General features: G+C 41.0%; 1 protein-coding gene and 3 long non-coding RNA genes across 14 annotated transcripts in view; 3 read left to right on the top strand and 1 right to left on the bottom strand.

The window, feature by feature from the left end:
• LOC133542188 (6-phosphofructo-2-kinase/fructose-2,6-bisphosphatase 2-like) overlaps positions 1–27,765 on the top strand; it is a 92,659-nt gene that overhangs the window by 23,480 nt on the left and 41,414 nt on the right. For all 11 annotated transcript variants that reach the window (XR_009804100.1, XM_061886092.1, XM_061886109.1 and 8 more), the window contains one exon: positions 8,845–8,969. Coding sequence is in view for 10 of the 11 variants with exons in the window: in XM_061886092.1 (XP_061742076.1) it covers positions 8,845–8,969 (125 nt within the window). In the remaining variant the exon portion in view is untranslated. The remainder of the gene's footprint in view (positions 1–8,844; positions 8,970–27,765) is intronic.
• LOC133534992 (uncharacterized) lies at positions 2,661–3,199 on the top strand. Its single transcript, XR_009802119.1, has 2 exons — positions 2,661–2,819; positions 3,063–3,199. It is a non-coding gene; the product is annotated as an uncharacterized LOC133534992 (long non-coding RNA).
• LOC133534999 (uncharacterized) lies at positions 16,779–18,115 on the top strand. Its single transcript, XR_009802120.1, has 2 exons — positions 16,779–17,016; positions 17,850–18,115. It is a non-coding gene; the product is annotated as an uncharacterized LOC133534999 (long non-coding RNA).
• On the bottom strand, positions 24,801–26,031 carry LOC133535002 (uncharacterized). Its single transcript, XR_009802121.1, has 2 exons — positions 25,900–26,031; positions 24,801–25,066 (listed from the first exon to the last, which is right to left on the bottom strand). It is a non-coding gene; the product is annotated as an uncharacterized LOC133535002 (long non-coding RNA).

Genomic DNA, 27,765 nt, shown 5'->3' on the forward strand with positions numbered 1-27,765 from the left:
TAACCCAGAACAGAATGGGTATTTTGCAATTTATTCCAAAGCTTTGGAGAAACCAATCCAAAAACAACACATTCAATTTGCGTCGCCTAAGTTGATCTGAAAACACTACGGAAGTCTTGTCTTTTTCCATACGCCACGATTATCATTTTGTTCTAAGCAAACTATAAACTGCTACTGCAGAATGTACAATGTACAATTCAATATAACCTTAGAGAAAAATCGAACTTAAATCTTGTATGCACGTACAACACTTAACCATGAATTGATTTACGTGGACCCCGACTTAAACAAGTTAAAAAAAAGTATTCGGGTGTTACCGTTTAGTGGTCCATTGTATGGAGTATGTACTGAACTGTGCAATCTACTAATAAAAGTTTCAATCAATCAATCACTTGAAACATTTAGCATGTTAGTATGTGGAATTTAATTATGGAGTGATTTAAGCAAATAAATTAATGCAGTGGTTCTCAAACTTTTTTTGACATCCCCCACTTTGGACAAAGGGGAGTTTTCAAGCCCCACCTGCCCCCATCGCTCTAACAGATCGCTAATGCCAAGTTTAACATTTTCAAATTTATTGAACATCAAGTAACATCAAGTTGTATACATTCCAACTCAATAACATAAAATAAAATCAAGTTCAATAATAAATAAAATAACTGTGCAGCTGTGGTATAACTTGCATCAAGTTCAATAATAAATAAAATAACTTGCATCAAGTTCAATAATAAATAAAACAAAAGTGTTATAACTTGCATCAATTTCAATAATAAATCAAATAACTTGCATCAAGTTCAATAATAAATCAAATAACTTGCATCAAGTTCAATAATAAATAAATTAAAAGTGCCACTTTTTCGTGTTTTGATCAAATTTACCACGCTCACAACATCTGTTAAAACCTCATTGAGTTTGGGGCTGAGTTGCCTTGATGCGAGTGCTTTGACGCAGTGTGTCCAATGCGCATTTGGCACAACCCTCTTTATTAGAGCCTGCTGCCCTTTCTTGACCCTGCCATGGTCTGTGCGCCATCGGAGCAAAAGCCCACACAGTTTTCCCATTTAAGGTCGTGTTCTTTGAGGAAACTGTCTATTATCTTGAACTCATCAGCAGTGGCTCAATTTTTTATGTATTTGCAAAACAGTAAATCTTCGCACAATGACTTGCCATTCACAAAGCGGACGTATGTGATGAACAGGCAGTCTTTATTGCTGTCAGTAGCTTTGTCCACTTGTAAAGCAAAACAACTTTATTTTAATTTGTCTACGACAGGGGTCGGCAACCTTGACCACTCAAAGAGCCATTTTGACCCGTTTCACAAATGAAATAAAACAATGGGAGCCACAAAACTCTTTTGAAATTTAAAATGAAATAACACTGTCTAATCCCCCTCTGATCCCCACAATTTCCCCCTGTCTTCCTTTTTTTCTCTGTCTATCCCTTGCTGCTCCAGCTTGGCTGCACAAAATGATAATATAAATAAATTTAATAAAGTCAAATTTAAATAAGGCAACAAGAGAAGTATCCTACACTTCTCTTCTGTAAAGTAAATGTGAACAGCCGATATGGGCATCTACATCAACTATGTGATTTGCCTGAGAAGCTGGACAGGACAAAAACAATTAAATATAAAATAAAATGAAAAAATTAAAAATGAAATAACACTGCATATAAATTTTTATTTTTGCTTTGTGCTATGTATAAACAAACTATGATGGGTTACGTTTATGAAATCAATGAACGACTGCAGAAAAAATTAAATAAAATTTCTGCATGCAACAAAACGTTTTTAACTCCGAAAAAGACGTCGGGTTGAAGGTTAAGTAAAATACTTAATGTCTATTTAAGTCTTCATTGTAGTAATGAAAAAACAAAACTGCGAACTTAAATTATTCACTGGCAGAAAACCAAAAATGCCGTCCTCTCTCTCTGTGTCGTCATCCTTTTACTGGCGCCGTGCATCAGCTGCCAACCTAAATGATAAAATGTCTATTTCGCTGAACAATTAAAAAATGTGAATATATGCAAAAGTATAGGAAATTAAAATATTTATCATACGTGGTCAATGTGATTTTTGCTCCTGAACCGCAACGCACAGCGTCTCCACATAGGGGTTGTATGACGTCACCTTTATCTTCACACAGGATTGTAAACTCTCATCTGTGAGGCGTGTGCGATGTTTGTTTTTAATAAAGTTCATGTTGGAGAACACATGCTCACATGCATATGTGGATCCAAAGATCGACAGGACTCCAAGTGCATACTTTTTCATGTTCACAAAAAAGTCGGGGATAGCGTTCCAAGTTTCGAACACAAGTTTGTCTGGTTTGGGGAGGTTTTAAATATCACACTATTTGTGATTCTGGCGTGAAACATCTTCAAGGTGCGCTGTCAGGCGCATTAACTTGGACACTCACATGTCTCCGTCGGTGTTGTGCCGAATTATGCACCCCCGCCGTAAAATGCACCCCCTGGCGGGAGCGCGTTTACGTCGCTCGGTTGCGTCACCCGTCTCGAAAAGTAGCTAAACTCGGCTAAAACAGCCTCTTTCGGCATAAAAATGTACATAAGGTGAATAATCCAAGTTGTCTTTACTTTGGATATATTAATGGCTGGATTAATTCTGATTCTTTAATGATTTCGCCGTCATTGCCTTTAATGATTTCGTCGTCATTCAATCGCCTCTTTCGGCAGAAAAAAGTACATAACAAGGTGAATAATCCAAGTTGTCTTTACTTTGGATATATTAATGGATGGATTAATTGTGATTCTTCAATGATTTTGCCGTCATTGCCTTTAATGATTTCGTCGTCATTCAGGTGGATACATCGCCTCTTTCGGCATAAAGAAGTACATAACAAGGTGAAATAATCCAAGTTGTGTTTACTTTGGATATATTAATGGATGGATTAATTGTGAGCCTTTAATGATTTCGCCACCATTCAGATAAGGCGAAAACAATAACCATTTAATATAGGAATATGTGCTGTCCCGAAAATGTATTGAAGTATTGTATTAAAGAATATATACACCAAAGTAAGCCTCTATATGTACTTTTTTAGAGACATCAAGGAGAACGAATGTTTGCTGCTTCACTCGACGGGATCCAATACATGTATTTTAAAAATATGACATTTTCTTTAACTGTAAGAAGCTCATGGGTGGATGGATGAATACATTAATAAATGAATGCATCTGATACCTATCGTTGTTTTGATTTTAAGAATTTTCAAACTGAACATTCACAAATAACTTTACCAAAAGTACCCGAAGTACCAGAGATGGAGTTATGGTGGGGGTGCATTTTCAGTGAAGAGTTGATTCCAGCTGCCTGAACATCTATCTATCTCTGGCTAGGATGGTCGTAGAGACATGAAACTCACCCTAGTAACTCATCCTTACCCCCTCTGTATACCGTGAAAACCATGTGATGATTGGACCTCCACAGGCGGAGTTAGGGGGGGTGCTTTTTCAGGCAGCACCAATAGCCCACCTGCTGGAAAATGCATGTTTTTCCCCTCTAAACTCTCTCCCTTTGTTTATAATGCCAATTTTTTGCTGGATTTAGTCTCTATAAACTCCAAGGAAAACAATACCCGGCTGGGGACAATTTTTGAAATTGGTCTCCAAACTAAGGCATGCGGGCCGAAAGCGGCCCGCCGGCGTCCAAAATCCGGCCCCTGGATTTTTATTCATGTTTTGAATTTTTGGGACATGGGGGACTTGTGGGAATCCATCCCAGGTAAGATTTTTGAACATTTTGAGGACTTTTGAGTGTGACTTTGCGGTGTGCGCTATGGACATGCTGGGCATCCCTTGACTGTATATACTGTATATTACCAAATAAACGCCTCTTCCTAATAATAGCCCATGTATAGCGATACACCACAACTGACTGGAAGTGGGGGAAAAGCTGGGAAAGTAGGCAAAAGTCCTCAAAGTTTTAAAAAATCAATCACACAAGTCCCGCAGCTGGCCACCCGAGTCAAGGGATGCCCAGCATGTCCATAGCGCACACCGCAAAGTCACACTGGAAGTGGGGGGGAAAGTTGGGAAAGTAGGCAAAAGTCCTCAAAATGTTCAAAAATCTTACCTGGGATGGATTCCCACAAGTCCCCCATGTCCCAAAAATTCAAAACATGAATAAAAATCCAGGGGCCGGATTTTGGACGCCGGCGGGCCGCTTTCGGCCCGCATGCCTTAGTTTGGAGACCAATTTCAAAAATTGTCCCCAGCCGGGTATTGTTTTCCTTGGAGTTTATAGAGACTAAATCCAGCAAAAAAATTGGCATTATAAACAAAGGGAGAGAGTTTAGAGGGGAAAAACATGCATTTTCCAGCAGGTGGGCTATTGGTGCTGCCTGAAAAAGCACCCCCCCTAACTCCGCCTGTGGAGGTCCAATCATCACATGGTTTTCACACTATACAGAGGGGGTAAGGATGAGTTACTAGGGTGAGTTTCATGTCTCTACGACCATCCTAGCCAGAGATAGCTAGGGGGTGCATTTCCCGGCAGGTGGGCTGTTGGTGCTGCCTGAAAATGCACCCCCCCCTAACTCCGCCTGTGGGGGTCCAATCATCACATGGTTTTCACAGTATGCAGGGGGGGGGGTAAGGATGAGTTACTAGGGTGAGTTTCATGTCTCTACGACCATCCTAGCCAGAGATAGCTAGGGGGTGCATTTTCCGGCAGGTGGGCTGTTGGTGCTGCCTGAAAAAGCACCCCCCCCCCTAACCCCGCCTGTGGAGGTCCAATCATCACATGGTTTTCACAGTATACAGAGGGGGTAAGGATGAGTCACCAGGGTGAGTTTCATGTCTCTACGAGCAACCTAGCCAGAGATAGATAGGGGATGCATTTTCCGGCAGGTGGGCTGTTGGTGCTGCCTGTGGAGGTCCAATCATCACATGGTTTTCACGGTATACAGAGGGGGTAAGGATGAGTTACTAGGGTGAGTTTCATGTCTCTACGACCATCCTAGCCAGAGATAGCTAGGGGGTGCATTTTCCGGCAGGTGGGCTGTTGGTGCTGCCTGAAAAAGCACCCCCCCCCTAACTCCGCCTGTGGAGGTCCAATCATCACATGCTTTTCACAGTATACAGGGGGGGGGGGGTAAGGATGAGTCACCAGGGTGAGTTTCATGTCTCTACGAGCAACCTAGCCAGAGATAGATAGCGGATGCATTTTCCGGCAGGTGGGCTGTTGGTGCTGCCTGTGGAGGTCCAATCATCACATGGTTTTCACGGTATACAGAGGGGGTAAGGATGAGTTACTAGGGTGAGTTTCATGTCTCTACGACCATCCTAGCCAGAGATAGATAGATGTTCAGGCAGCTGGAATCAACTCTTCACTGAAAATGCACCCCCACCATAACTCCATCTCTGGTACTTCGGGTACTTTTGGTAAAGTTATTTGTGAATGTTCAGTTTGAAAATTCTTAAAATCAAAACAACGATAGGTATCAGATGCATTCATTTATTAATGTATTCATCCATCCACCCATGAGCTTCTTACAGTTAAAGAAAATGTCATATAAAGTCCTCAAAATGTTCAAAAATCTTACCTGGGATGGATTCCCACAAGTCCCCCATGTCCCAAAAATTCAAAACATGAATAAAAATCCAGGGGCCGGATTTTGGACGCCGGCGGGCCGCTTTCGGCCCGCATGCCTTAGTTTGGAGACCAATTTCAAAAATTGTCCCCAGCCGGGTATTGTTTTCCTTGGAGTTTATATATAGAGGGCTTCACGGTGGCAGAGGGGTTAGTGCGTCTGCCTCACAATACAAAGGTCCTGCAGTCCTGGGTTCAAATCCAGGCTCGGGATCTTTCTGTGTGGAGTTTGCATGTTCTCCCCGTGAATGCGTGGGTTCCCTCCGGGTACTCCGGCTTCCTCCCACTTCCAAAGACATGCACCTGGGGATAGGTTGATTGGCAACACTAAATTGGCCCTAGTGTGTGACTGTGAGTGTGAGTGTTGTCTGTCTATCTGTGTTGGCCCTGTGATGAGGTGGCGACTTGTCCAGGGTGTACCCCGCCTTCCGCCCGATTGTAGCTGAGATAGGCGCCAGCGCCCCCCGTGACCCCGAAAGGGAATAAGCGGTAGAAAATGGATGGATGGATGTATTGGATCCCGTCGAGTGAAGCAGCAAACATTCGTTCTCCTTGATGTCTCTAAAAAAGTACATATAGAGGCTTACTTTGGTGTATATATTCTTTAATACAATACTTCAATACATTTTCGGGACAGCAAATATTCCTATATTAAATGGTTATTGTTTTCGCCTTATCTGAATTGTGGCGAAATCATTAAAGGCTCACAATTAATCCATCCATTAATATATCCAAAGTAAACACAACTTGGATTATTTCACCTTGTTATGTACTTCTTTATGCCGAAAGAGGCGATGTACCCACCTGAATGACGACGAAATCATTAAAGGCAATGACGGCGAAATCATTGAAGAATCACAATTAATCCATCCATTAATATATCCAAAGTAAAGACAACTTGGATTATTCACCTTGTTATGTACTTTTTTCAGCCGAAAGAGGCGATTGAATGACGACGAAATCATTAAAGGCAATGCCGGCGAAATCATTAAAGAATCAGAATTAATCCAGCCATTAATATATCCAAAGTAAAGACAACTTGGATTATTCACCTTGTTATGTACATTTTTATGCCGAAAGAGGCTGTTTTAGCCGAGTTTAGCTACTTTTCGAGACGGGTGACGCAACCGAGCGACGTAAGCGCGCTCCCGCCAGGGGGTGCATTTTACGGCGGGGGTGCATAATTCGGCACAACACCTGTTAATGGTGGCGAAATCATTAAAGGCTCACAATTAATCCATCCATTAATATATCCAAAGTAAACACAACTTGGATTATTTCACCTTGTTATGTACTTCTTTATGCCGAAAGAGGCGATGTACCCACCTGAATGACGACGAAATCATTAAAGGCAATGACGGCGAAATCATTGAAGAATCACAATTAATCCATCCATTAATATATCCAAAGTAAAGACAACTTGGATTATTCACCTTGTTATGTACTTTTTTCTGCCGAAAGAGGCGATTGAATGACGACGAAATCATTAAAGGCAATGACGGCGAAATCATTAAAGAATCAGAATTAATCCAGCCATTAATATATCCAAAGTAAAGACAACTTGGATTATTCACCTTGTTATGTACATTTTTATGCCGAAAGAGGCTGTTTTAGCCGAGTTTAGCTACTTTTCGAGACGGGTGACGCAACCGAGCGACGTAAGCGCGCTCCCGCCAGGGGGTGCATTTTACGGCGGGGGTGCATAATTCGGCACAACACCTGTTAATGGTGGCGAAATCATTAAAGGCTCACAATTAATCCATCCATTAATATATCCAAAGTAAACACAACTTGGATTATTTCACCTTGTTATGTACTTCTTTATGCCGAAAGAGGCGATGTACCCACCTGAATGACGACGAAATCATTAAAGGCAATGACGGCGAAATCATTGAAGAATCACAATTAATCCATCCATTAATATATCCAAAGTAAAGACAACTTGGATTATTCACCTTGTTATGTACTTTTTTCTGCCGAAAGAGGCGATTGAATGACGACGAAATCATTAAAGGCAATGACGGCGAAATCATTAAAGAATCAGAATTAATCCAGCCATTAATATATCCAAAGTAAAGACAACTTGGATTATTCACCTTATGTACATTTTTATGCCGAAAGAGGCTGTTTTAGCCGAGTTTAGCTACTTTTCGAGACGGGTGACGCAACCGAGCGACGTAAACGCGCTCCCGCCAGGGGGTGCATTTTACGGCGGGGGTGCATAATTCGGCACAACACCGTAACAAGCTGAGCCGCATCAGAGTGATCAAAGAGCCGCATGCGGCTCCGGAGCCGCCGGTTGCCAAACCATGGTCTACGAGTTGTTCTTAAAGACCACTTGCAATGTCACATGTACGTCTCTCAACTGTGGGACAGCTTTTAATTTTGCTGCGCTTGTCTCGTCAAGCATGACTGACACCTTGTCTATTACAGACAGCAAATGTGTGTGCTTTTTTTGCATTGAGCAATTCTGTATGCAACTATATATGAAGCCAATGTATCCATTTTGTTTAATTGTGGTCCACACATTAGCCTGCTACCCATCCGCGCGAAAGATTGTTCCGCTTAGCCCCGCCCCCATTAGTTACTGTTGCGTCTGTCAAACTTTCGCTTCTACCTGGAAATTTAAAGCCTACAGGAAAAATAAGTAATTTACATTAATTTATATATCGGATTTCACAGACAGAATCACAAAGTGATTTACAGTTTGTATAGAAAATGGGGTTGTAATGAAAAAAATCTAAGAATTAAAGTGAAATTTCCTCCCGTTCCTCGCGCCCCACCTGTCATGTCTCTATTCCCCACCAGTGGGGCGCGCCCCACACTTTGAGAAACACTGAATTAATGGGTTTATAGGATCCACTTTAAGAAACTCTTCAAAGTGTTTACAAGGAAGAAGATTCCTGATAAACATTTTCAACTTTTTGAACAATTTGATCATCTTACTCATGTCATTAAGTGAATTTGTTCATGACAACATTGTCGTTTATTTATTGACTCTAAGTACCATGTATTTGTTTGTGTTATAGATTGTGTACAGGAAGTGAACAAACAAAGTTGTTAGAAATCGCCATGAAATGGCAAAGGGGTATGATTAAATCAACTCTGCTTCTTCCTACTCTTTTGCGGACATGTTGTAGTGAGACCCTGCGAATGCGCGACGCACCATATTGTAACTGTAGGCATGTTTGAAATGAACGAGTACTGTAACCAAAACCTTCTCTTCCAAACAGGAAGTCAAGGTGTCCAGTCCGGACTACCCCGAGAGGCACCGTGAGAGGGTCATGGATGACTTCCTGAAGCGGATCGAGTGCTACAAGGTGACTTACCAGCCGCTGGATCCTGACGATTACGACAAGTAAGAAAAATATTGCTTACCTTTCTTGACAGGGCCCTAAATCTTTTAAATAATATCATATTTAAACTCTTGAAGCATATTTTATTTCAATATTATTTTTAAATCAAAACTTATTTACTACATTTACTGTATATGATTTCAATATATTTATTAGTTTTAAATGTTTCCTTATGTTGACTTTTTTTACAGCTCAAAAAATATTTTTAAACTTATTATTGTAAATACAATAGAGAATTTAAGGGGACACCTTTAGTCAAAAAGTGATTTATGACCCCTCATAAATCAATGATTTATGACCCCTCAAGGTCAAAGGTCAATGATTTATGAGGGGTCAAGTTCAAAGGTAAATGATTTATGAGGGGTCAAGGTTAAAGGTCAAAGTCAAAGGTCAAAGTCAAAGGTCAGGTTCAAATGTCAAGGTCAAGTGGGTGTGGCTTACCCGGAAGAGGGTGGAGTTAAGACCTACGGTGGGAGTGGTTAAACCAGGAAGAGGGTGGAGTTTTAAACAGAAAGAGGGCAGAGTTAAGACCTGCGGTGGGAGTGGTTAAACCAGGAAGAGGGTGGAGTTAAGACCTGACAGGGAACAAAGGAGGGTTCAGTTTTTTTAAGAAAGCAATGTCATCTGAGCAGCATGTGACCATATATTTGATAGTTTAAATGTTTACGATCGTTTGAAACAACTTCCAGATTTCGATGTATTGATGGCTGGGAATGTTACGTGTGGAGATGTGGACACGCACACACACGCACACACGCACACACACACACACACACACACACGCAGAGGAGGGGTACAAAAGGGCGGTGTAAGGCTTAGTCATTATTTGGAGCTTTATACGTTAGCGTAAAGACTTTGTTCGATTCGGTCATGATTAGTGAAACGCCTGTGTCGATTTATAAAAATAATAAAACTTACATTGACGCTCCGCAAAAAAGTCGAGTGTTTCTAAATCGTATTCAGATGCCGCCGACCGAGTCTTTGCGTGAGAAATGGGACTTGGAAGGGTTAGGGATGGAGGGATCTTTTGGATTTGTATTCAGATACGAAATGGGGGATATCTGCTTATTTCAGCTAAAAGAAAGAAGAGACGGAAGCCCTTTCTCGATATTTTCATCGTTATCTACCGTGGATTGGGAAGTTTTAAGACTGGCAATGCCCGATTTCCTGTGGCGTGATCCTTCACCGGTGGATAAACGCGTAAAAGGAAGCTTGTTTACTTACCCGACGATGGATGAGTTGAATGAGAGAAGAATTCTGTTCAGCGCTACCTGGGAGACGAAATCTTCAGCCTCGGGTCGTTGGTTTTTACGTGCCAGTCTCCGTGCTCCAAAAATCACCGGTACCTATCCGGCTCAGTGGACCGAGCCCGATGTCTTTTCCCTGGAGTCTTTCAACGATGAATGCGGGGTGTTTACACCGTTGGTGGTCGTACCCATCGTGGCATGGCGAGAGCGAATGGCGACGATGAAGGAGAAAATAAACGACTTGTTCCGAAGCAGTCGACAATGGAAAAGCATGCTGACGACGAGAAGAAAGTTGTCCTTTGAGACCACACCCCCGACGGAGGACGAAAGGACCTCCCCCGCTTCAGTTTCAACCAATAACCTTCAAGGAAACACCCCCTCCTCCGACTCGTCCAATACCCTTTGAAAATCATAGCGTTAGTTTGATTGGTCGCGACTTTTTTTTTCGACCCTCCCTATAAAAACAACCCCACCCTGCAATTTTTCTTTCGACCAGACCATATTGGCTCCCTTTTTTGAACGCACGGATCTCAAACAAGAAAATGGCAAACAAGACCATCAGACGCGTAAAGACCCGTCTTATACCACAGGACGATTTCAAACCATCCGTAAACACGACTGATGAAGCAAACATGGCCGAGATCTTTAACCCTCCTGAAACGACGGCTGGATCGGAGGTGGTGAGCGACGATGAGACGTGTCGCTTCGGCAGATGTTTCTGCAGATGGGGGATGAAAACCGACAACGCTACGCAGTCTTTGCCAGATGACGATAGGAAGGAGGAGGAAAAGGAGAATGACCTGATCATCATAACACCTCCGCCGTCCCCGCCACCAACCCCGTCACCATCCCCGTCACTCTTGGACCCCCCGTTGCACATCGATGATGAAACCGATGGGGGGAAGTGGTTGCTTTTCACCAGCACGGTGAAAACGGCCGTGTTTCATCTCCTCAACGAGGCCATCCGCCAGTTCAGGCAGAGCGAATGTTACGGTTGTCGGGTGAACCATCCGAGCCAGAGAAACCACCCGTGCCTGGAACCCTATGAAGAGGACTTTCTCCTGTACAACTACGACGGACTCATCAAGACTCTGCGTACGTCTAAATTCATTCAAGCCATTCAACGCTTGCTGATGCTTCGTCGCATCGAGGCTGAGGATTCAAGGGTCGAATCCTACGCCGACTCTCTGCTGTCTCAACTGAAATCTGAGAGAAATGTCTGGTGGGCCATAGATGACGTGTACAACGAGTTGGTACGGGGTGATGAAACGATTTTGAGACATCTGGATATGGTGACAGAGTGTTGGAATAATTACAAAAAAGATGGGTAATTATTGGAGAAAACTTGTAAACTCTATCGAAAACCACGCTGTTATTTACCCGTTGATTGACGCGATGGAAGCGTATGTTCTAAAACGAGACAAACCTCAAAAACTACAAATTATTCTTGATTATGCCCGCTCTAAGCCTACCTGGGAAGCTACCTGGAAATCCGTTGTCTCTCATGCTTTTGACTTTGACATTTTTGAAACAATTTTGAAGGAATGGTCTAAAGAAAAGTCTTTTCAACCTTCTCCTTATCACGTGTTCATTTTATATGCTCTGTTTGTTGATATGTCGATGTATCGTCTACGATGTGACATCCCCGTCAACGTTTTGTTTGAACTACAAAAACTGCACGAAGCGATTAAATTCACCTACGGTATACCTGTTTTACATCAAACCTTGATTATAGTTTATAGTTTATAGAAAAATTGTTTTAGATTCGCTGTGTGGTGTCCATGAATGAATAAAAACAAACTGTTTTAGATTCATTGTGTTGTTTCCATGAATGAATAAAAGAAATGTGTACCAAGCAACACGAGTTCATTTCTCTTTGTCTTTCCACAATGGAGAAAGCTATGGAAAAAGCATACTATACACCCGCACACCTGGGTAGTTTTGGAGGGGTAGATCGACTCCGTCGAGCTGTGCAGGATGAAACGGGGCAACGTGTCACAAAAGAAAAAGTTCAAGAATATTTAACGGGACAGGACGCCTATACACTCCATAAACCGGTTCGCATTCATTTTCCAAGAAACAGAGTCTTTGTCCCGCGACCTTTAACCCAGTTTCAAGCCGACCTCTGTGACATGCAAGCCTTGGCTGAATATAACGACGGTTATAATTATTTATTAACGGTCATAGATGTATTTTCCAAGAAGGCCTATGTGAGGGTTTTGACGAGAAAGACGTCCGTGGAGGTGGTTGAATCGTTTCAATCGGTGTTGGGGGAAAGTCAGATTCCTCGCAAACTCCAAACCGACGCGGGAAAAGAATTTTTTAACAAGAGTTTTCAAGCTCTGATGAAGAAACACAATATTGTACATTTTTCTACGGCCAGCGATCTCAAAGCTTCGGTGGTTGAAAGATTTAATCGTACTCTGAAAGGGAGAATGTGGAGATATTTTACAGCCAACAACACCAGGCGCTACCTAGACGTCTTACAAGACTTGGTAAAAAGCTACAATCACGGATATCACAGCAGTATTAAAATGAAACCGGTGGATGTGACTTTGGAAAATACCCCTCAAGTGTTTGAGAATCTCTACGGCTCATTCACAGCATTCAAACGCAAATACAAATTTGCCACGGGAGATATGGTGAGAATATCCAAAGTGAGAGGAGTGTTTGATAAAAAATATGAACAGAGTTTTACAGACGAGGTGTTTACAATAACACGACGTCTCCCTCGATCTCCCCCGGCATACAGACTGAAAGATTTTGACGGTGAAATAATAGAGGGTTCTTTTTACGAAGCCGAGTTGCAGAAAGTAAAAGAGAGCGAGGACAAGCGCTATCATGTGGAGGAAATTCTAAAACGACGTACGGTCGGTGGCAAAAAACAAGTTCTAGTGCACTGGAAAAACTGGCCCGAAAAATTCAACAGTTGGGTGGACGCTGACCTCCTTACAAATGTATAAAACAATCTGATGCCTTTGATGAGCCTCACAGTCTAAAGATCATCGAGCATTATGGATCATTCCTGCAACGAGGGTTTTTACCTCACCTTACCCTCCAACGCCAGCCTCAACGTATTTAAAGAAAACAAAAGTTCCCATTACCAGATAGATTTAAGTCAACATATAGATTTAGCAGGCTCATGGGAGGTGGCCTTAACAGAGATTTCATACCCTCGCTCATGGTATAATGTTTGTAACGGAGCATTTTATGAATGGCTAAAGAGACCTCCACCGGTGGGACCTGAAAGCAATCCTGGAATGGGGATAGTTTACCGTCAAGAATTGAGAGGGGGATGTTATGAGAACATTACACGATTCATAAATGAACTGAATGAATCTTTACAAAAAATTGACAACGATGTGAGGATAGCCTTTGACGATGTTAAAAAGCGAATCTCCTATCAATCAGGGGGTCAAACTCATTTTCGTTTTTCCCCTTCCCTGGCTTACATCATGGGAGTGAAACCTGGAAAGTGGATCAACTTTGACCGTGGGTCGGCCCCCTATCCCGCGGATATAAACGCCGGTTTCTACCATCTCTACTGTTACAGTGACGTGGTGCGACCTCAGATAGTAGGCGACGCTTATGCTCCTCTTTTGAGAATCGTGAGTGTAGAGGGAGCTTACGGTGAGATTGTCACCAAGTGTTTTAACCCCGCCTACTATTTACCCGTCTCGAAAAATCACATTGAAAACATCAGGGTGGAGATTAAATCTGATCAGAACAAACACGTCGACTTCACCTTTGGAAAGACCATCGCGAAGCTCCACTTTAGACCCGTTAGAAAGTAAAACCAACAACAATGAGAATGAGTCAACCCATGCACGACCCTCTACGTTTAGTGGGTTATTACGAAAGCCAAGTGGGGGGTTCCCTCCCCGGTTTCACAGGTTCACCTGTGATGTACGGGCGTGGGATAGGCTCCGTGTTTTCCAGGTTGTTTCGTTTTGTATCACCTCTGGTGAAAAGAGGTTTTGCCCTGGTCAAACCTCATCTTAAAACAGCGGCAAAAAATATCGCTTCCGACGTATTCAGTCATGCCGTTGGAAAAATGGGTAGTGGGGTACAAGACGGATCAGGAGGAATAATGGTCCTGGCTAGACAACCCCGAAAGAGACCCCCGGGACGACGTCTCTCAACGAGTGGTAAAAAACGCCGTCATCTGGGGAGAAGAAAATCAGTCGGTAAAAGGTTTTCAAAGAGAAGGACCGTCGTTCCCTCACACGATATATTTTTAAAAAAAAAGAAAAAAGATGGCTCTTTTACATCAAAATTCGGCCGAATGCACGATGGCCGAGCTGGATTTATTTTCAGCTCCTATGACTCAGATGTCTATCGATGATAAATCCTACACAGAAGTCCTACCGCTATCCGCCATCACTGACGGGGGTCCTATTGAATTTTTCATCCCGGGAGAAGGTGAAAAGTACTTGGATCTGAATGACACATTACTTTACCTGCGGGTTAAAATTACCCGCGCCGATGGATCAAATATCCCAAACGACGCCAATGTGGGTCTCATCAATTATCCTCTAAACACCATCTTCAGCCAATGCGACATTATGCTCGGGGAAAGACTGATTTCTCAATCCAGCGCCACACACCCATACAGGGCAATAATTGAAACGCTACTAAACTATTCCGAAGCCACACTCAGAAGTCAATTCTCAGCCGGGTTATTCCACAAAGACACCGGCGGCTCAATAGACTCTATAGAAACAGCGAACGGACCAAACAAAGGACTCAACATCAGAGCCGGTTACACGGCTGAATCTAAAGAGGTTCAGCTACTAGGACCCCTCAGAGAATTTAAGTCCCTACCTTTAGTCAAAAGTGATTTATGACCCCCCATAAATCAATGATTTATGACCCTCAAGGTCAAAGGTCAATGATTTATGAGGGGTCAAGTTCAAAGGTTAATGATTTATGAGGGGTCAAGGTTAAAGGTCAAAGTCAAAGGTCAAAGTCAAAGGTCAGGTTCAAATGTCAAGGTCAAGTGGGTGTGGCTTACCCGGAAGAGGGTGGAGTTAAGACCTGCGGTGGGAGTGGTTAAACCAGGAAGAGGGTGGAGTTTTAAACAGAAAGAGGGCAGAGTTAAGACCTGCGGTGGGAGTGGTTAAACCAGGAAGAGGGTGGAGTTAAGACCTGACAGGGAACAGAGGAGGGTTCAGTTTTTTTAAGAAAGCAATGTCATCTGAGCAGCATGTGACCATATATTCGATAGTTTAAATGTTTACGATCGTTTGAAACAACTTCCAGATTTCGATGTATTGATGGCTGGGAATGTTACGTGTGGAGATGTGGACACGCACGCACTTCACACACACACACACACACACACACACACACACACACACACACACACACACACACACACACACACACACACACACACACACACACACACACACGCAGAGGAGGGGTACAAAAGGGCGGTGTAAGGCTTAGTCATTATTTGGAGCTTTATACGTTAGCGTAAAGACTTTGTTCGATTCGGTCATGATTAGTGAAACGCCTGTTTCGATTTATAAAAATAATAAAACTTACATTGACGCTCCGCAAAAAAGTCGAGTGTTTCTAAATCGTATTCAGATGCCGCCGACCGAGTCTTTGCGTGAGAAATGGGACTTGGATGCGTACGGGATGGAGGGATCTTTTGGATTTGTATTCAGATACGAAATGGGTGATATCTGCTTATTTCAGCTAAAAGAAAGAAGAGACGGAAGCCCTTTCTCGATATTTTCATCGTTATCTACCGTGGATTGGGAAGTTTTTGGTGGACACGCACACACACACACGCACACACACACACACACACACACACACGCACACACACACGCACGCACACACGCACACACGCACACACGCACACACACACACACGCAGAGGAGGGGTACAAAAGGGTTCAGTTTTTTAAGAAAGCAATGTCATCTGAGCAGCAACTGGCCACCCATTTGACAGTTTAAATGTTTACGATCGTCTGAAACAACTTCCATACCTCACGAAAACATATTTAAACAGATGGAAAAAACTATCGCAGAACACAGTGTCACGTAGCAACTGGTCTTTACGGTCGTTTGAATCAACAGGTCAGTTTGGGGTACAAAGGAGGGTTCAGTTTTTACTGACTTCCCATCTGACAGTTTAAATGTTTACGATCGTCTGAAACAACAGGACACGCACGCACGCACACACGCACGCACGCACGCACGCACACACACACACACACACATACACACACACACGCACACACACACACACACACACACACACACCATTACCTATGCTTTACCATGTTATTAGACATTGGTTTAACTCCATTTAAGCATTTAAACGTTAAAAGCATTGCACTTGTACGACGTTGTAATACTTTTTTTTTTACCAGACGATGACGACGAAGTGAAAGACGATGAACTTTGCTTAAACGGTCTTACAAAGTTGGAAGATGATTATCGAGGTGTGTTTAAACCTTCGAATTATTTAATATTGTGTGTATTCATTATTTTGTTTTATAGAGGATTTGCCGTAAGATCCTAACGCGATCGTTTTAACACAATCGCCGTCTGGTGAGTCAAATGATTCTCATTTTACAAGAAAAAAAACATGCGGTATACAATACATATATACATATATTTACTTACATCTCCGGCTCGCTCGTCTCCCTTAAAGCTGGCGGGTCCATCAACGGCCGTTCCAGGCAGAGGAGAAGGCTTGATTGCGCCAAAGACTCCAGACATCGAATCCTTGCTCCGAGGGGAAATCATCGAAAACGACGGTGAATGTCCGACAGGCACCCGCTGTAAGTTTTTCTCGTTTTCTGTAAGCTTTTTAAGATTCTCAGGAGCTTTAAAGAGCTCCTCTCACTCTAATGTCTTTCGCTCAAATGAATTTCGCGCCTAAGGGGAATGGGCGGGGACTGATTCCGGAGGTGGGCGGTTGTTTCCGCCAAGCAACCTTCTGGTTGAAATGGAGTGTGGATCAAGATGGATCCCTACTCTATATTCTTTTATTTAACCCAATGTTTTTTAAATACGTGTATAATGCTTTATATCCTATGTGTTGTGAATTCCATCCTACAATATCTTCCAAGGAACCCAAAGAAATGTTACCACACCTCCCGCTTTATTTATTCTATAGATTACCTGAACTATTTCATAAACTAAATCTTGTCTTGTTTCTGATGCTATGTTTTTTTATGCTCATCAATGCACTGTTGGACTGCGAGCACACAACTACTTTCCTTGCTTTGTTTTCCTCTATCCAGTTAACTGCCATATAAATTGCTACCAATTCCCCCGTAAAAACAGATAGTTTATCACTGATTATTTTATTTAATACTATGTTTCCTTGTGGGATAACTGCTACAGCTCTTACCTTTTTTTTTTTTTTTTTATATAGTTTTTGATGCATCCGTATATATCATATCTCAATCCATTTTTCTATCGGTAACTATTTAAATTTCTATTCTTTAGTAATTGCATGTTTTCTTTTGGGTTATCAAACATCCACGGTGGTATTGCAGGCATTGGTACTGTAGGACTAACTTTAATATTGTCAATTTTAACTTTATTACATATGTCTCCTATAATCCACCCAAAACTATTCTTTTTTGTTTTCTCTTTTTCTTGGCAGATTGGTAACACTGGACAAGTCGGATATCCTTGCTTGGATCCTTTTAAAGTTGCCCGATAAACTGCTGAGAGTTGATCTCTCCTCTTGTCCAAAGGTTTTTCGTTCATTTTTACTTGTAATACTGGCACTAGGGTTGATGTAGTAGCTCCACAACATAACCTTAAAGCCTGTGACTGGATCCGGTCTATTTTCCCAAGTCATGTTTTTGAAGCAGATTGGTAAATAATGCATCCGTAATCAATAACAGATGGAATTAAAGTTATAAATATATACATGTATTGTTTTCAACGTTAACCTATCAGCCCCCCAATCATTACCCCTCAAAGACCTCATTATATTTAACACCTTTTTACTTTTTCCCCTATTTTTTTATTTTCCGGAAGGAACACTCCTGAAGGAATAAATAAAGTACTATCTAATCTAATCTAATCAAATCTATTTTGCTGATGTGGGTTGACTAGTTCATATTTTTATCAAACCATATTCCTAAATATTTAAATACTTGTACCTCTTCTATATTTTCACCTTAGAGTTTTTATTTGGAGCTTGTTTGGTACTTTTGTCTTTGTAAAATGTATGACTTTTGTCTTTCCAACAGAGAATCTTAAACCTCAAGCCGTTCCCCAGTCTTGAACATTATTTACCACTTTGTTAGTTTTTTGATTATTTCTTTTGACTCTAAATAATATACTAGTCTTTCATTAATCTTTTTTTTTTTCCATTACTTTTCCCCAAATTTATAATTTCCTGCCTCTTCCGGGTCTTACCCTGACTTGCATATTGGAATTGTTACCGCTAATTTTCCCCTCTGCCGGTCATTCTCCTTCTTCATATATCCTGTCATATCATTTCAAGACCACTTCTTTGACGATGCCACCTAAGTTTTTGATCATTTGATAACCCGCTAGGTCTTTCCCCGGTGACGTATTTTTAACCTTTTTCAAAATTCGAACCATTTCATTCAAAGAAAATGTCATATCCATAGTGTTGGTAAAGCTATTAACGTGGTCTTCCATCATTTCCCCAATATTTAAACTCATTGTTTTTTCTCTCTTTTGTTTTTCCACATTTCTCAAATTATCATTACTGTGCACTTTAACAAATGTTTTTGCTAAAGGTTCTGCTGTTTCTTTACCCGTGACTACATCTTCTTTGATAAATGTGGCACATCATCCTCTTTACCCTTCATTCCTATCTTTACGAATCGTTATATATCCTTTTATTATAAAGTTTAATTTTGGCTTCAGCCCTGTTTCTTGAATACAAATTATACGTGGTTTAGTTTTCATATTTTTAATATATCCCTTTAATTCATGTTCGGTTGCTATCAAACTTCTGGCATTCCACCGGACAATTAACAGGGTGTTGGAATGTGGTAACATGACTCCGTCACGTCTACTCTCCGTAGTACAGCTTGCACCCGGTACCAAGATAGTTCTTTCAACAACTTTGATGCTGCTTTGACAATTATTTTGATCTTCTCAGTCTTATTTTTACTTTCATTTTGTATCAAAGCTGAGTTGTGCTCTCTGGTTTATTTTGCAAATGAACCGACAGAACATGATCATGTACAAGACTCGCCTACCCACAATGCACTGCAACCCAACGCTCCTGGTCGGATGTTTTTTTCGGGGTTCATGGAGAGATGCGGTAAAGAGTGGTAGCCAAGACACACGGTCACACACGGTCACACACGGTCACACACGGTCACACACGGTCACACTCGGCAATTATTTTGACCTGGGGAGCAGATATAGAGGAAAAAATGTGTCTGGGGGGGGCGGGATATCTGATTTTCAGGTACAAAAAACTTCACAATGACACAAAATAAACACAACAGTTAAACCTCACACTAAAAACAAGACATTGACTTGTACGTTCAAAAGACAGAATAGAACAAGTCAAGACATGCAATGCCATCTACAAAATGTTATGTAAATGTTAGTCATTACACACGCGGCTATGGTTTTGATGTATTTGTTACAGACATGTTTACGTCAAGTAACATCACATGGTTCCATTTGCACCTTTCAACAAATCTGAAAAGGAATATTAAGAAGTAAAACTTATATTTAATCCTACCTCTTCTCCGAGCACACGGTGACTGTACATACGGGTCGAAAAATGTTGACCTAATTCAGCATTTCTCAAAGTGTGGGGAATAGAGACATGACAGGTGGGGCGCGAGGAAAGGGAGGAAATTTTTATTTTTGATTTTTTTTACTATGCTTTCATTTTCTATACACACTGTAAATCACTTTGTGATTCTGTCTGTGAAATCCGCCGTATAAATAAATGTAAATTACTTATTTTTCCTGTAGGCTTTAAATTTCTCGGCAGGAGCGAAAGTTTGACAGACATAGCAACAGTAACTTTTGCAGGCAGGGCTAAGAGGAACAAACTTTCGCGCGGATGGGTAGCAGGCTAATGTGCGGACCACAATTACACAAAATGGATACATTTGCAACTCGCACCTCAAAGGTCTGCGGAGAAACAAAAATATGACGGGTCTAATCAACCAAAAAGTCAACCTAAAAGAAAATATGGCGAAGGGTATCTTGCTCTTGGATTCACGGCAGCGGAGGTGGGGGCAGAGGAGAGACCCCTGTGTGTTCTTTGTCTAAAACGGCTAGCAGCAGACAGCATGAGGCCCAACAAAGTAAAGAGACAACTCGAGACCACACATGATGTCCAATAAATTGTTTTGTTGGGGCGATGGGGGTAGGTGGGCCTTGAGTCTAAAGTGGTGATGACAGAAAAAAAAAAAGTTTGAGAAGCCCTGACCTAATTGTACGGATCTCACTTTAAACGGCAAACCGATCATTTAAATGTTTTCACTTTGAATATGAAACGAGGAGTAAAATGTACAATGTACAATATTATCAATTATTTCACAAGGACATGTTTTAAGGATATTGTACAGTATCATTAAATCTAAAATGAATGTGATCACTTTCAGGATCATTTTATTTTTAGCCAGTAAACAACTGTTATGTACTTTTGAATCGGGTTTTCCCCTTTAAATAACAAAAATTATAGAATTTTACAATATTCATTATTATTAAATATTAAATGTGCCGACTAGTTTTACGGCATACATCATTCCCCCTTTACCCATTTGTTAAAAAGACGAAAGTTGATGCGAACGCCTACGTGCTGTCAGAAAACTAAAAGAAGAAGAATGCCTTTGTGCAATTACTGCTATCCTGGCACAAGTTATAAAACAAACAAAATTACCAAATTTTTTTTCTGAGGAGACAAAACGAAAAAGAAAGAAAAATAATAAATCAATCAATAAAATGCATCAGTCAAATAGTACAGGCAACTTCGTTAACATGGAGCCACAGACAATTTCATTCAAAAAGTCCCAATTGCTAACATAAAGATACAACAACAAATAAAGGCAAAGAAGGCCTAGTAGGTAATTACAACAACAGACAAAGTATTAAAAATGTCGGTCCAATAACTGCACAGGGATGGGCAGAGCCAAAACATGTGTAGCAAGTAAGCTGGAGACTGTTGACACTGAAATAAGGCTATATGTGGCACAGATACAAGATTTATAAACTCTACTTAAAGCCCCACTTAAGAATTTTCAGTTTTGGTTTATATTGGCCGCACCAGTGAACCAAAGCGATGGCGTTTTCCCAAAAGGAAAACCACATTTACCATGAGGACTAGCGCATATAGCGTCCAACTGACACGATAATGCCACAATGATTCTGTATTACTGAACTTTCCACAGTTTTCTACCACTTATTCCCTTTTGGGGACGTGGGGGTCGCTGGCGCCTATCTCAGCTACAATCGGGTGGAAGGAGGTGTACACCCTGGACAAGTCGCCCCCTCATTGCAGGGTCAACATAGATAGACGGACAACATTCACACCAACCTACATATTTTACTCAAACCTTATATTTGCAGTTTGAAGTCACTGCATTGTTTTTTCCTTGTACAGTTCTTTTGAGTTTGTTGCGTGGTTGGTCAGTGTGGAACTGCAAAGTATCGCGCTGGTGGGTATTTATTGCTACCACACAAATTTCCAGTAGCTAAAATTAGTATTATTATTCTGATTTGAGCATTGAAAGTCACTTACTAGTTTAGCAGGAACAGATCCAAAGCAGCATTGGTCTAAAATCTCTTGTCTTTTGACCTCACGCAAGTTAGTGAAAGTCGTGCCATTGTTGATCCTTGATTGTCCCTCCCTTTTTTTTTTTTTTTTGAAAACCCGATTCAAAAGTACATAACAGTTGTTTACTGGCTAAAAATAAAATGATCCTGAAAGTGATCACATTCATTTTAGATTTAATGATACTGTACAATATCCTTAAAACATGTCCTTGTGAAATAATTGATAATATTGTACATTGTACATTTTACTCCTCGTTTCATATTCAAAGTGAAAACATTTAAATGATCGGTTTGCCGTTTAAAGTGAGATCCGTACAATTAGGTCAGGGCTTCTCAAACTTTTTTTTTTTCTGTCATCACCACTTTAGACTCAAGGCCCACCTACCCCCATCGCCCCAACAAAACAATTTATTGGACATCATGTGTGGTCTCGAGTTGTCTCTTTACTTTGTTGGGCCTCATGCTGTCTGCTGCTAGCCGTTTTAGACAAAGAACACACAGGGGTCTCTCCTCTGCCCCCACCTCCGCTGCCGTGAATCCAAGAGCAAGATACCCTTCGCCATATTTTCTTTTAGGTTGACTTTTTGGTTGATTAGACCCGTCATATTTTTGTTTCTCCGCAGACCTTTGAGGTGCGAGTTGCAAATGTATCCATTTTGTGTAATTGTGGTCCGCACATTAGCCTGCTACCCATCCGCGCGAAAGTTTGTTCCTCTTAGCCCTGCCTGCAAAAGTTACTGTTGCTATGTCTGTCAAACTTTCGCTCCTGCCGAGAAATTTAAAGCCTACAGGAAAAATAAGTAATTTACATTTATTTATACGGCGGATTTCACAGACAGAATCACAAAGTGATTTACAGTGTGTATAGAAAATGAAAGCATAGTAAAAAAAATCAAAAATAAAAATTTCCTCCCTTTCCTCGCGCCCCACCTGTCATGTCTCTATTCCCCACACTTTGAGAAATGCTGAATTAGGTCAACATTTTTCGACCCGTATGTACAGTCACCGTGTGCTCGGAGAAGAGGTAGGATTAAATATAAGTTTTACTTCTTAATATTCCTTTTCAGATTTGTTGAAAGGTGCAAATGGAACCATGTGATGTTACTTGACGTAAACATGTCTGTAACAAATACATCAAAACCATAGCCGCGTGTGTAATGACTAACATTTACATAACATTTTGTAGATGGCATTGCATGTCTTGACTTGTTCTATTCTGTCTTTTGAACGTACAAGTCAATGTCTTGTTTTTAGTGTGAGGTTTAACTGTTGTGTTTATTTTGTGTCATTGTGAAGTTTTTTGTACCTGAAAATCAGATATCCCGCCCCCCCCCAGACACATTTTTTCCTCTATATCTGCTCCCCAGGTCAAAATAATTGCCGAGTGTGACCGTGTGTGACCGTGTGTGACCGTGTGTCTTGGCTACCACTCTTTACCGCATCTCTCCATGAACCCCGAAAAAAACATCCGACCAGGAGCGTTGGGTTGCAGTGCATTGTGGGTAGGCGAGTCTTGTACATGATCATGTTCTGTCGGTTCATTTGCAAAATAAACCAGAGAGCACAACTCAGCTTTGATACAAAATGAAAGTAAAAATAAGACTGAGAAGATCAAAATAATTGTCAAAGCAGCATCAAAGTTGTTGAAAGAACTATCTTGGTACCGGGTGCAAGCTGTACTACGGAGAGTAGACGTGACGGAGTCATGTTACCACATTCCAACACCCTGTTAATTGTCCGGTGGAATGCCAGAAGTTTGATAGCAACCGAACATGAATTAAAGGGATATATTAAAAATATGAAAACTAAACCACGTATAATTTGTATTCAAGAAACAGGGCTGAAGCCAAAATTAAACTTTATAATAAAAGGATATATAACGATTCGTAAAGATAGGAATGAAGGGTAAAGAGGATGATGTGCCACATTTATCAAAGAAGATGTAGTCACGGGTAAAGAAACAGCAGAACCTTTAGCAAAAACATTTGTTAAAGTGCACAGTAATGATAATTTGAGAAATGTGGAAAAACAAAAGAGAGAAAAAACAATGAGTTTAAATATTGGGGAAATGATGGAAGACCACGTTAATAGCTTTACCAACACTATGGATATGACATTTTCTTTGAATGAAATGGTTCGAATTTTGAAAAAGGTTAAAAATACGTCACCGGGGAAAGACCTAGCGGGTTATCAAATGATCAAAAACTTAGGTGGCATCGTCAAAGAAGTGGTCTTGAAATGATATGACAGGATATATGAAGAAGGAGAATGACCGGCAGAGGGGAAAATTAGCGGTAACAATTCCAATATGCAAGTCAGGGTAAGACCCGGAAGAGGCAGGAAATTATAAATTTGGGGAAAAGTAATGGAAAAAAAAAAAGATTAATGAAAGACTAGTATATTATTTAGAGTCAAAAGAAATAATCAAAAAACTAACAAAGTGGTAAATAATGTTCAAGACTGGGGAACGGCTTGAGGTTTAAGATTCTCTGTTGGAAAGACAAAAGTCATACATTTTACAAAGACAAAAGTACCAAACAAGCTCCAAATAAAAACTCTAAGGTGAAAATATAGAAGAGGTACAAGTATTTAAATATTTAGGAATATGGTTTGATAAAAATATGAACTAGTCAACCCACATCAGCAAAATAGATTTGATTAGATTAGATTAGATAGTACTTTATTTATTCCTTCAGGAGTGTTCCTTCCGGAAAATAAAAAAATAGGGGAAAAAGTAAAAAGGTGTTAAATATAATGAGGTCTTTGAGGGGTAATGATTGGGGGGCTGATAGGTTAACGTTGAAAACAATACATGTATATATTTATAACTTTAATTCCATCTGTTATTGATTACGGATGCATTATTTACCAATCTGCTTCAAAAACATGACTTGGGAAAATAGACCGGATCCAGTCACAGGCTTTAAGGTTATGTTGTGGAGCTACTACATCAACCCTAGTGCCAGTATTACAAGTAAAAATGAACGAAAAACCTTTGGACAAGAGGAGAGATCAACTCTCAGCAGTTTATCGGGCAACTTTAAAAGGATCCAAGCAAGGATATCCGACTTGTCCAGTGTTACCAATCTGCCAAGAAAAAGAGAAAACAAAAAAGAATAGTTTTGGGTGGATTATAGGAGACATATGTAATAAAGTTAAAATTGACAATATTAAAGTTAGTCCTACAGTACCAATGCCTGCAATACCACCGTGGATGTTTGATAACCCAAAAGAAAACATGCAATTACTAAAGAATAGAAATTTAAATAGTTACCGATAGAAAAATGGATTGAGATATGATATATACGGATGCATCAAAAACTATATAAAAAAAAAAAAAAAAAGGTAAGAGCTGTAGCAGTTATCCCACAAGGAAACATAGTATTAAATAAAATAATCAGTGATAAACTATCTGTTTTTACGGGGGAATTGGTAGCAATTTATATGGCAGTTAACTGGATAGAGGAAAACAAAGCAAGGAAAGTAGTTGTGTGCTCGCAGTCCAACAGTGCATTGATGAGCATAAAAAAACATAGCATCAGAAACAAGACAAGATTTAGTTTATGAAATAGTTCAGGTAATCTATAGAATAAATAAAGCGGGAGGTGTGGTAACATTTCTTTGGGTTCCTTGGAAGATATTGTAGGATGGAATTCACAACACATAGGATATAAAGCATTATACACGTATTTAAAAAACATTGGGTTAAATAAAAGAATATAGAGTAGGGATCCATCTTGATCCACACTCCATTTCAACCAGAAGGTTGCTTGGCGGAAACAACCGCCCACCTCCGGAATCAGTCCCCGCCCATTCCCCTTAGGCGCGAAATTCATTTGAGCGAAAGACATTAGAGTGAGAGGAGCTCTTTAAAGCTCCTGAGAATCTTAAAAAGCTTACAGAAAACGAGAAAAACTTACAGCGGGTGCCTGTCGGACATTCACCGTCGTTTTCGATGATTTCCCCTCGGAGCAAGGATTCGATGTCTGGAGTCTTTGGCGCAATCAAGCCTTCTCCTCTGCCTGGAACGGCCGTTGATGGACCCGCCAGCTTTAAGGGAGACGAGCGAGCCGGAGATGTAAGTAAATATATGTATATATGTATTGTATACCGCATGTTTTTTTTCTTGTAAAATGAGAATCATTTGACTCACCAGACGGCGATTGTGTTAAAACGATCGCGTTAGGATCTTACGGCAAATCCTCTATAAAACAAAATAATGAATACACACAATATTAAATAATTCGAAGGTTTAAACACACCTCGATAATCATCTTCCAACTTTGTAAGACCGTTTAAGCAAAGTTCATCGTCTTTCACTTCGTCGTCATCGTCTGGTAAAAAAAAAAGTATTACAACGTCGTACAAGTGCAATGCTTTTAACGTTTAAATGCTTAAATGGAGTTAAACCAATGTCTAATAACATGGTAAAGCATAGGTAATGGTGTGTGTGTGTGTGTGTGTGTGTGTGTGTGTGTGTGTGTGTGTGTGTGCGTGTGTGTGTGTATGTGTGTGTGTGTGTGTGTGCGTGCGTGCGTGCGTGTGTGCGTGCGTGCGTGTCCTGTTGTTTCAGACGATCGTAAACATTTAAACTGTCAGATGGGAAGTCAGTAAAAACTGAACCCTCCTTTGTACCCCAAACTGACCTGTTGATTCAAACGACCGTAAAGACCAGTTGCTACGTGACACTGTGTTCTGCGATAGTTTTTTCCATCTGTTTAAATATGTTTTCGTGAGGTATGGAAGTTGTTTCAGACGATCGTAAACATTTAAACTGTCAAATGGGTGGCCAGTTGCTGCTCAGATGACATTGCTTTCTTAAAAAACTGAACCCTTTTGTACCCCTCCTCTGCGTGTGTGTGTGTGTGCGTGTGTGCGTGTGTGCGTGTGTGCGTGCGTGTGTGTGTGCGTGTGTGTGTGTGTGTGTGTGTGTGTGTGTGTGCGTGTGTGTGTGTGCGTGTCCACCAAAAACTTCCCAATCCACGGTAGATAACGATGAAAATATCGAGAAAGGGCTTCCGTCTCTTCTTTCTTTTAGCTGAAATAAGCAGATATCACCCATTTCGTATCTGAATACAAATCCAAAAGATCCCTCCATCCCGTACGCATCCAAGTCCCATTTCTCACGCAAAGACTCGGTCGGCGGCATCTGAATACGATTTAGAAACACTCGACTTTTTTGCGGAGCGTCAATGTAAGTTTTATTATTTTTATAAATCGAAACAGGCGTTTCACTAATCATGACCGAATCGAACAAAGTCTTTACGCTAACGTATAAAGCTCCAAATAATGACTAAGCCTTACACCGCCCTTTTGTACCCCTCCTCTGCGTGTGTGTGTGTGTGTGTGTGTGTGTGTGTGTGTGTGTGTGTGTGTGTGTGTGTGTGTGTGTGTGTGTGTGTGTGTGTGTGTGTGTGTGTGAAGTGCGTGCGTGTCCACATCTCCACACGTAACATTCCCAGCCATCAATACATCGAAATCTGGAAGTTGTTTCAAACGATCGTAAACATTTAAACTATCGAATATATGGTCACATGCTGCTCAGATGACATTGCTTTCTTAAAAAAACTGAACCCTCCTCTGTTCCCTGTCAGGTCTTAACTCCACCCTCTTCCTGGTTTAACCACTCCCACCGCAGGTCTTAACTCTGCCCTCTTTCTGTTTAAAACTCCACCCTCTTCCGGGTAAGCCACACCCACTTGACCTTGACATTTGAACCTGACCTTTGACTTTGACCTTTGACTTTGACCTTTAACCTTGACCCCTCATAAATCATTAACCTTTGA

Source organism: Nerophis ophidion, linkage group LG02 (assembly GCF_033978795.1).
Source record: "Nerophis ophidion isolate RoL-2023_Sa linkage group LG02, RoL_Noph_v1.0, whole genome shotgun sequence".
Taxonomy (NCBI): domain Eukaryota; kingdom Metazoa; phylum Chordata; class Actinopteri; order Syngnathiformes; family Syngnathidae; genus Nerophis; species Nerophis ophidion.